Source organism: Bos taurus, chromosome X (genome assembly GCF_002263795.3).
Source record: "Bos taurus isolate L1 Dominette 01449 registration number 42190680 breed Hereford chromosome X, ARS-UCD2.0, whole genome shotgun sequence".
Taxonomy (NCBI): domain Eukaryota; kingdom Metazoa; phylum Chordata; class Mammalia; order Artiodactyla; family Bovidae; genus Bos; species Bos taurus.
In genome coordinates this window covers 50586381-50597157 of record NC_037357.1, presented here as the reverse complement: position 1 = coordinate 50597157, position 10777 = coordinate 50586381, and the positions used below count along the sequence as shown (strand labels likewise).

General features: G+C 44.8%; 1 protein-coding gene across 2 annotated transcripts; it reads right to left on the bottom strand.

Annotated features, from left to right (window-relative positions):
- Positions 1-2551: 2551 nt before the first annotated feature.
- On the bottom strand, positions 2552-7068 carry ARMCX2 (armadillo repeat containing X-linked 2). 2 transcript variants are annotated; one of them, XM_059883555.1, is made up of 3 exons: positions 6269-7068; positions 5264-5342; positions 2552-4910 (listed from the first exon to the last, which is right to left on the bottom strand). In XM_059883555.1, exon 3 carries the CDS (start codon positions 4791-4793, stop codon positions 2964-2966), a length of 1830 nt encoding a protein of 609 aa, XP_059739538.1. In that variant the 5' UTR covers positions 4794-4910; positions 5264-5342; positions 6269-7068; the 3' UTR covers positions 2552-2963. The 2 variants fall into 2 exon arrangements, with proteins under 2 accessions (XP_059739538.1, NP_001070428.1); NM_001076960.1 differs by having other exon boundaries at positions 2561-4910; positions 6920-6997.
- Positions 7069-10777: the final 3709 nt, after the last annotated feature.

Below are 10777 nucleotides of genomic sequence, written 5' to 3'. Positions count from 1 at the left end.
CCCTAAAGGAAATCAATCTTGAATATTCATTGGTAGGACTGATGCTGAAGCTGAAACTCCTATACTTGGCCACCTGATGCGAAGAACTGACTTCTTGGAAAAGACCCTGATGCTGGGAAAGATTGAAGGCAGGAGGAGAAGGGGACAACAGAGGATGAGATGGTTGGATGGCATCACCGACTCAATGAACATGAATTTGAGCAAGCTCGGGGAATTGGTGATGGACAGGGAAGTCTGGCATACTGCAGTCCACAGGGTTGCAAAGAATCAGATACAGCTGAGTGACTGAACTGAACTGAACTGAAAGAATCTTCACTGATTTTTTGACTGATGCCACAGACTTACATATCGTGAATATCTTTTCATGCCAATAATATAAAAGTACATCGCAGTTTTTAATAATAGTTGTATCATATTTTACTGTGTGGACATACTCTTGCATAATATTTTATATGTGGACATACCTGTTGTTTAGTCAATCCCATGGTGTTAGCCATTTAAGTTGGTTCTATTTTTTTCTTAGAAACATTGGTCAACTGCATATAATTGATATTCCTCTGCATACAATTATTTATTTCTCTAAGGAAAAAAAAAATCCTACAAGTACAGTGCTCCGCTGAAAGGCAGGTACGTCTTTAGAGCTTCTTATATAGATTACCAAATTGCCATCTACATAAGTTGTACCAATATATATGCCAACCTGTCCATTTTCTATGTGCTCCCCCTCCCAGGAGTCCCTATCTCTATTTCTGCCACAGCCTACCATACACTTGCTCCAAAATGAAGATTTCATGAGAGGTGTCAGGAAAGCAGGCTGGGTTTGGAAAAATCTCTGAGACTTCTCCCATTTTCTTCTTTCATAGCTTCATTGGGCCAGGGAGTAGAGGAAGGAAGATCTTCCTGCTCTTAAGTGAACTCAGGGGTGGGGGTGGAGTTCCCATAAAGGCCTCAACCACTTCCTCTCTTCTAAAAGAAGATGGACCTAAACCTCTAACTTGAGAGGAGTGGGAAAATCACTCTTTGCACAAAGAGTCATTCTTTTTGTCACACTTCTCTTTCATATCATTATAAATGGTTAACTCAAACAAACAAACCAAAGAAAGAAAGAAAGAAAGAAATGGTAACTCATTCTGACATTACTTGGTTGCCAGAATTGCCCAAGGAAGAGGGCTTTCTTTGTCAGACCCCACAAAAGATCATACAATCCTTTCTCTCTGTCAACCTAGAGACAAGACAGCAGATTTTGGTAATTTTTTGAAAAGCACCTCTTATCATTTCCTAACATTTCCAATAGTCACCACCCTATTTCACTCTTCATCATCTTATGCTTGGTTTGTCATACATGCATGCATGCTGAGTCACTTCAGTAGTGTCCAACTCTGTGCAACCCTATGGACCATAGCCTGCCAGGTTCCTCTGTCCATTGGATGCTCCAGGCAAGAATACTGGAGCGGGTTGCCATGCCCTCTTCCAGGGGATCTTCCCAACCCAGGGATCAAACCTGCATCTCTTATGTCTCCTGCATTGGCAGGCAGGTTCTTTACCATTAGCACCACCTGGGAAGCCCCCTGGTTTATCATAACTTCTTAACAAATGTCTCCACACCTAATGCCATCCCCGCTCCAGCCCATTTTACACATTGCCCCATTACCTTTTCTTTTGCCAAAAATGTCCAGTAACTCCCAGAAAACGACAGGATCATATTTCAATATTCCAGCTTGCAGTTCAGGATCTTCCCCAAACTTTTCACACCCTATATTTCCACCTGAGTCTCTCATCACTTCTCTTCCCACAGTTTCCATTCCAGGCAAACTGGTTAACTTCCTGTCACTAGACAAATTTGCATGTCTTTCTTCAAGTCCTTTCCCCTCCTGGAATGCCCTTCTATGTTTTCTCATGCTGCCCTTCGGGGCCCACCTTAAGTGTGCCCTTCTTTCTTGAAGCTTCCTAGCAACCTCTGCTTTGTTTAAACAGATAGCATATATTTGACAATAAGCATATGCCCAAGTACTGTTAGTAATCTTTTTGTATTTGTGTACCTCACCTCTCCAGCTAGATTTTTTTTATAATTGAGTCCATTAAAGAAAAATGTTTGTTTTATACATGAGTAAGTTTGGATAAAAAATGCATTTAGTTCATCTAAGTAGTGTTTGGCATCATAACTTAAAAAAAAATTTGATACCCCTAATGCTAATTTTGGAGAAGGCAATGGCAACCCACTCCAGTACTCTTGCCTGGAAAATCCCATGGACAGAGGAGCCTGGTGGGCTGCAGTCCATGGGGTCGCTAAGAGTCGGACACGACTGAGCGACTTCACTCTCACTTTTCACTTTCCTGCATTGGAGAAGGAAATGGCAACCCACTCCAGTGTTCTTGCCTGGAGAATCCCAGGGACGGGAGAGCCTCATGGGCTGATGTCTATAGGGTCACACAGAGTCGGACTCGACTGAAGTGACTTAGCAGTAGCAATGCTAATTTAAGAGATGTTTTAAACATCCGAAAGAAATTATGAAAAATTCCAGCTAGATTTTATATTCAAGCAAGAAATCCATTCTTTTAATCGATTGAAACATACGATTTTATTAATGATACACAAATGAAGTCTTTGGTGAATAAATTCAAGTCAAAACAGATGATAGAAGTATAGGCTATTCATGATGGACAGGTTCACTATCAATTCACACAGAGGAATCAGTAAAAATATTTCTATTCAAGCAGCACGATTAAAGTCACAAATGTGTTTTCAGGACAAGAGGACTATTTATTTGGTATTCATAAAATGGTTCAGCTTAAAACTGGAGATAGTCGCAGATAACATCACTCTGATTGGTACATTATTCAAAACTGGCAGCTGAAAGGATCCCTTTACTATATGAGGGTGAAAAAGCAGTAACTTTCAATTTTCATTGCTCCCAGACTGCAAAACCAGACATTTCTTCAAGTTTTCAAGAGCACATAGACAATCAGAACTTGTCCACTAGTTTTATAACTTTCACTTTCACCAAGAGGTCATGGTGATCTGCTAAGGCTCGAATTTTCTTAACGCACACTCCAGATGCAGTACATAAGTAAAAAAGGGAGCCTTTATTGAATTCTCTGTAGTTGAATACTTCTGCCCTGAGATTGTCATAGATGATCTCAAATAGAGTCAGGGCATTAATAAGAATTTCTGATTCCACATAAGAATTGTAGAGGGAACTAAATGATGATGGCACTTGGGTACTGAGTAGTTTTTTTAACATATCTGGATTTTCAGCAAAATTCGAAAGTATTTTCAAAATCTCAACCTTGATTTTTCCACCTCCCTGAGATAACAAACGGAAAAAGTTTGCAATAGAATTGACAAGCAGGTGCTGGTAGTCATTAGTAATAGTCATGTTTGTTAAAAATTTTAATCCAACTACCTGTACTGCTGAGTTCAGGTTAGAGGCCATGATGTCATCCATCACTTTATTCATGTATACCTGAAGCCGGCCCTGATTTTCATAATTCTCACTCAGGTTATTCATGGCCATTAAGGCTTTTTCCTTAATGTGAGGGTCGGTTTTGTTGATCATGTTGGCAATAATTGGGAGGCCTCCCAACTTGCGAATTGTGTCTTGGTTGCATGAATAATTGGCATTATTGCTCAGAGTGAGCAAAGCTACCTGTTGGATGAAAGGATCATCCGACTTCTGAAGCAAAGCAAGGACTTTCCTGAGATCTCGGACACCCAGAATCTCATCAATTTCATAAGGAAAGGGGCGCTTCTGCATGGGAACAGGTCTCCTCCCTTTCCCTTTCTGCTGGGTCTCAGGCTCAGAGTCTGATTCCGATTCTGTGTCTGTCCATCCAGACTCTCCTTCCTCAGAATCAGGAACCTCTGCCAGGAAAGCCTGGCCCCCATTAGCAGACGCTGCTGCGGCTGCTGCAGCCCCATCTCCAGGCCGGAAGCCCAGCCCCAGTTCATCTACTTCAACCTTATTTTTTTTGCCTTTGCCCTTGCCTCCAGTCCGGGACCTGGTTACACCCTTAGCTCCACCTTTGGGTACAGCTCCAGTAGCTGACCCGGCCTTAGGTATAGCCCCAGTATGAGCCCCGGGGGTTGCTTTCTTAGTGGCTGCCGCTGTTCTAGAGGACCCTGAAGGCCCAGGAGCCTCTGCAGTCCCAGAAGGCGCTGCTACCCCTAAAGTCGCTGCTGCCCCAGTAGGCATTGCTGGTATGGAAGCCTCCACTGGCTCTGTAGGTTGTGATGCCTCAGTAGGAACTGGCACCACATGAGGCACCACTGGTGCCCTGGGAGCCTCCGCTGCACCAGGGGCTTCTGCTAATTTAGGAGCCCCAACCATTGTGGGAGCCTTCGCAGCTAAGGGAGCCTTTGCCTCCCAGAGAGGTGGTGCCACTGCAAAAGCCACTGTGGCTACTGATTCAGCTTTAAGCCCCACCCAAGCCCCTTCCGTCTCCTGGCCCTTATTTCCTGCCCCACTCTGGGTCTCGGCACTGGATGCAGCTGGGACCACTGCTTCAACTCCAGCAGTGTCCAGAGCAGAGGATTCATCCTGAGCCCTTTCCTCTGCCCCAGTGCGGACTGGGGTTGGAGGACTGAATCCTGGCCCAAGGTCAATTGTGAATCCAGCCCTTAGTCCAGCTCTAGCCCTGGCTCCAGTCTCGGCCACAGCCCTGGTCTTGGGTTTAGCCAGTCTCTTCTTCATCATATGGTTTCTTCCCCTGGCATATTTGTAGACACAGTACCAGGCACTGGCCCCGATGACTATCCCAGCAGCTACGCAGCCAGCATCCCGAACACGGCTCATGATGCAGCTGGAGTTAATTCTCTGATCCAGACGTGCCCAAGTGGGGTGCGTGCACGTCCAAGTGAGGCGCTTCAGCTCAGGCTCAAAATTCTGCTGAGGCTGCAAGCAAAGCAGGACCTAGGGGTGAAGGATAAAAATGAGGCTTAGGGCTGGCACACTTAATGCCTAACCAGGCCTACTTACAGAAGAGTCTGGGGACATAATGCTTGGTGGGTGGGCTAGTACCCAGATATAGGTGTCCAGGCCTCTGTGTGCTGCTTCAGGTCCCTGGTTGTCCAACGTTTTCTACATCTTTATCCCTAGCCCACCCTGCCCAGTATCAACACACCTAATTTCCCAGCACCTAAATGGGGGATGAGAGGCCAAATAGACTTCAGGAAAGTTGGTAGAGAGCCAGAAGGAACCCTAGATTCTTCTCTGATTCCCTCACCCACACCCCAAAGATTCCTAGGTGATCCCCATACACTTACCAATCTGCTGGGAGAGCAGGAGCAATTTGCACTTTTCCACCAGGCTAACAGTTGTGCAGGGCCCAAAAGGCAGAGAAACCTGTGGAAAGATCCCAGAAAGGGGGTTTGGGGCACCTTTGTAAAAGGATTCTCTTCTTCTCTTGATATGAACCCCTGTGAGTAAGTTTCTCCCTCCCAGGGCTCCTCTTTCCTACCATATCTCTTCCTCCTCAAACCCTGATTTAAGAAAGCAAATGCCACACCCCTTTGGCTTCACCTAAAAGGACATGTCCAGGGCAAGTGTTTTTTGTAAAGAGGGAGAAGATGAGGGAAGAGAAACCTCTGGCCCCAATTTCTGCTCTGGTTTCTGCCACATCCATACAAGGGGTTCCCAGACAGTTCCCAGCCCCCCTCACACTGATCTCCAATGATCAGGGCTGTTTCTCTTTCCTTCAGTTCAGTTACAGCTTCATCCTAAAGACAGACTGAAAAGCAGAAATACAGACAGCAAAACGTTGGAGACTGAGAGCCCGGAGGATGGAACTGACTCAAGACAGGAGTCCCCAGTTGCTTTTTAGCATTCACAAACCAGAATGACAAAGGGCATCCACCTCTCAATTCCCTCAACTCTTCTCATCCCTCCCCGCAACCCTAAACCCCGCCCCCGCGCAGACTCCCCAGGCACTCAACCCCTCCTTCCCTTCGCCCCGCCCCCGTCCGCCATTTCTCCCAGACGGCCACACCCCTTCTCCTGCACCGAAACAGGAGGGGGCGGGGCGAGGGTGCTGCGGAGGCTGGTTGGGTCGCTGGATTAGGGGTTATGGCCAAACAATCTAGCGTCTCCCTCGTATGACCACCCGTCCTTCACGCTCCAGCCTCCAGGCCTGGCATCAGCCAGCAACCGGGCCCCAGTGTTTGCCCTTTCGGTTTGAGGGTCGTGATTCTCCACAGTTTCTCTGCTCTGGGCTCCGCCTCCCACCCCCCATCGCAAACCCCCGTTAACCGCCATTTCTCCCGCCAGCGTACCCAAACTCCTTTCTCAGGACTGAAAAAACAGAGGTGAAGGGCTGTATGGGCCAGTGATGTCTGGAAAGCAGCCTAGGACTTGGCACGGCGGTTTCTCTCAGGGTCTTCCTTCCTGTAAAGCCCAGAGCCAACCCGCCATCTCCCCTACAAATGCTGTCACACCCATTTCCTAGCACCCCAAAGGACTGGGGGCCGGCCGGGGAAGAGGGTGTGGGGGCAGTGGTCGAAGGAGGTATCTGAAAAGTGAGAGTGGGAGTGAATAAGCCGGCTTGTTTACTAATTGCGTGCCCCTCGGATCACCCTTTCCCCAACCTCCCCACTGGCCTTATATGCGCTGCCACGTTTATTTCTCTTCCCTCCTCCTCTCAAAACTGGATGGGATGTGGGGTGCGGGGCCTGAGTGTCAGAAACAAAACCAGAAAAACACTGGCTGATAGAGGAAGTGAGCGATTCTCTGCAAGTATGTCTGCGTCTTTATGTCCCCCCCTCCCCCGCTCCCCGCCGCCCACCAAAATGAGCTGCGACTAAGCGCGGGGTTCTGGAGAGTCGGCCAGGGGCGGGCGAGGTGGAGATACCCGCGGCCTCAGACTCCCGCATCTCTGTGCTACCCCCTATTCAGGGGTGCCGGGTCATGGCCACCCTCACACCCACCTGCCCGGATCTGGGGGGATTTTCTCCTCCTCCTCCGCGCCTGGGTTAAACGCACGGCAGTGCACAGCGCAACAGAGTTGGTACCCAGAGGAGAACGGAGGACGGCGGTCAGAGCTTTAAGTATCTTTGCTAACGTCAGCTCCTGGTCACGTGAGGGTTGCATCGCCAGTGAGCTTGGGGCCCCAATTTCCACTCCCACCAAGAGCAAGAGCCCCCTCCTTTACCCCCACTAGCACCTCACCCTACCCCATCAGGTCCTGTCACTCTTTTTCTTTTTTCTTTTGGTCTTTATAGTCCAGAAGCCACAAGTAGCCTGTTCTCCCTGTGTTAGAATTTTGCCTTTCTCTGGTTACCGGAGAGGGGATGGAATCTTCTTGGAGAGCTATTGACAATTTTTTATTTTTTTGTCGGGGAATTCTCTCATCCTTTCTTGAGCAGCTAAACATCCTTTCTTGAGCAGCTAAACACTCTCCCCTCGCTCCACCCCCAGTCCCCCATGCACTACCCCTGCTCCAGTATAGGTAAGCGGCAGAGTGTCAGAAAGGAGATAGGGAATGGTAGTGCGGTCTTTACTTCTGTAATACTTCTCTGTTTTTTTTTTTTTTTTAAGTCGTTACCACCCTTTATTATTATAGTAAGAAAATATAAGAAAACAAGAGTTCAGTGTGAGAAGCAGCAGCAACAACAAAAAAAGAGTAGACATGTTCTAGAAAAAAGATCTCCCACTAATATTGAAAGGCACCATTAATTTTGGTTAATATTTACCACATAGAAAATTCTATTGGCTGCATAGAAAATAATTTTCAAAGCATGGTAAGGTATTTGCATATCTAAAAATGGAATTTTTCTCAACAAGTGTGTTTCCATACCATCTGTAAATTAATCTATGGAGAGATGTTCAGTTGTCTGATCTTATTTATTTTGGACAAATAATATCCTACTTTTTCTCCTTCTGGGACAGCTTTTAAGTTGGATAAATAAATGATCCTGTCTTGTTCTGTTAGAGAAGCACATTTATTTCATGGTCCCAAACTGTTGCTGCCTGCTGTGTGAACCTCTTGCAATTTGATGGCTGCAGCCATGACAGTTTTGATCACCTGTCCCTGGATCAGGTTCCAGTTTTGTGATTCAGCTCTGCGCAAAAAGAATAGCTCTTGTATGAAGAAAATGATGGATATGAGGGATGCAGATATGGTCAAATCCTTCCAGTCCTGTCAAGAGGGGAGGGAGGAAGGCACTTGCCCTCCTACCTCTCCTATATTCCAGCGCCTCTCATCCTCTGGCCCCTGACTCTGTTGCTCATCTCAAAAGCCAACAGTATATATGGACAGGTGACTAGGGTGGTAAATATAATATTTACTCAGATGACCAACTTGAGTAAGTGCCTTTGGCTTCCTCCCTCCCTCCCTCACAGCGATAACTTAGGGATTCACAGAAAGCATTGCTGTTCCCACCTACCCCTGCAGCAGAGGGTTTCCATGAAGGTTGCTGGGGAAAGCACCCAGGCCTGCCTGCCCTGCTCTGCCCTGATTCATGGTGGCCCAGTTAACCTTGTTCCTTATGCTGTCTGCTGCTACCACCTGACCTGAGAGGTGCAGCCTGCTTGCCTCTCACCTCTGGCCACCTTACCTCGGGGCATCCAGGGGATCTCCCTGACCCAGGGATTGAATCCACAGTCTCTTATGTCTCCTGCATTGGCAGCCTGGTTCTTTACCACTAACGCCACCTGGGAAGCCCCAGTGTATGCATAAATTAGTGTTTACAAATATTCAAAACAATAAGGAAATGTATAGCATTCAGGAATGAGCTCCATGATCTCTTTTCCATTGTTAGTTGCTGCTAAAGATTTCCAGCTTTCTTTTTATGCACATATTAGTAAGTGCATTTGTGGTTACTAATCAACTTCTGAATTGAACAAGAATAAACAATAAGCATTTGGAATTTGTATTGTAATTGCAATAAATCTGCAGATTAATTTGAGGAATATTAGCATCTTAACATTGAGACTTCCCCTCCAGGAAAATATGTCTCCATTTTGCTCAGATCTATTTTTGTTTGTTAATCAAATATTGTAAGTTTCTTCAGCTAAGTAATTCCTGTTAATAGATTTTTCCTAGGTATTAGAAATTTATGTTGCAGAAATGCTATTCCTTTCTCCAATTATAATTTCTTAAAGGTGATTTTCTGCTTAAGGAAAATGTTCTATTATATAGTTATTTTGTATCTGCCAGTTTCTGTGTTCTGTATGATTGATTCCAATTGTTTTCTGGTGATGCTTTTGGTTTTTCCAGGTATGTATACATAACCATCTTCAAATTATTTTTTTTACATTTCTTCCTTTCTAATACGTATAACTTTTCCCTTTTTCTTTGCTGCATGTGTTATAAGGACCAGAACTATGTTGAGTAATGGTGGTACTTGAGAACCTTCTGATCTTGTTCTTGAAGAATATGGGAATACCTCTTGTGTTTCATCTTTTAGTGTAACTTTTGCTGTTTCTGATACATTTTATCTGTTTTTCAAGGTTACTTTTACTTGTGTTTATCAGTACTTCACAAAAAGTAGTAGAAGGAAATAATATCAGTGAGTAGAGGTTACCTCACAAGTTCTGTGGTCTTGGTAGCCCACAAAGATGGAGGAATCTGCTAGGTCAGAATAGCCTCTGATATAGTCTTCATCAGACTAAGACTATTTTACGTGCTCAGTTGCTCAGTCACTCTTTGTGACCCCATGCAATGTAGCCCACCAGGCTCCTCTGTCCATGCAATTTTCCAGGCAAGAATACTGGAGTGGGTTGCCACTTTCTACTCCAGGGGATCTTCCCTACCCAAGGACTGAACCCGCATCTCTTGTGTCTCCTACATTGGCAGGTGGATTCTTTACCACTAGCACCACCTGGGAAGCCCATTTTCTTTTCATTAATTTAACTTAATCTAATTTAACCAATAATAATTCATTAAATTATAAATATATAATTCTTTACTACATAAGCCAAGTTTCCACTATTCCTTTATATATATATATATATATATATATATATAAATTTAGGACTGCCTGAATCAGTTTATCAAATGGTTTAATTGTATGTTTTTTTTTCTTCTTCAGCTTGCTGTTGCAATGAAAGATGTAGATGAACCAGTCTCCCTGTCACTCTAGTCTCCCTGTAGTTTATTCTCACTACCTCCCCCAAATTCAAACTCCCAACCCACCTTCCCTGGTTTAGAGTAAATGCAGATGTCTTCACTACAACTGACAAGGGCCTATTCTCTTAACCTTATTACCTTTCTGCTTCATCTTTTACTGCTCTCTCTCTCACTCAGTGATTCCAGCCTCATTGATGTTCCTGGAACATACTGGGCTTGTTACTTCCACAGAGGCTTTGCATCTGCTTGTCCTCATGCCTGGCATATTCTTCCCCCAGATGTTACCACACTTAGATCCTTCACTGACTTCAGGTCTGTACTCAAAGGTCACCTTTCTAGTGATGCCATCTCTGGTCACTCTGAAAAGTTATCTGAAAGTTTAACCTGTCTCAACTTTTCATATCTCCTTTTCCTGCTTTTAATTTTTTTTTTAGTATGTATCACTGATAGTATATTATATATATATATATATATATATAGTTTATTTGCTTTTTTATTGTCTCTCTCATTACAATGTAAGGGCCACATGATTTAGAGATTTAGCTCTGTTTTATTCACCCTTGTAACCACAGAATGTAAAACAATGCATGGTATGTAGGAGGTCTCAGTAAATATGTTGAATAAATGAATACATAAAGGAATGGCTTTCCAACATTTCACTTGCAGTGACTCTCTGTGCAGTCCAGAAATAAAGCCAGTTGGTTATGCTATATTA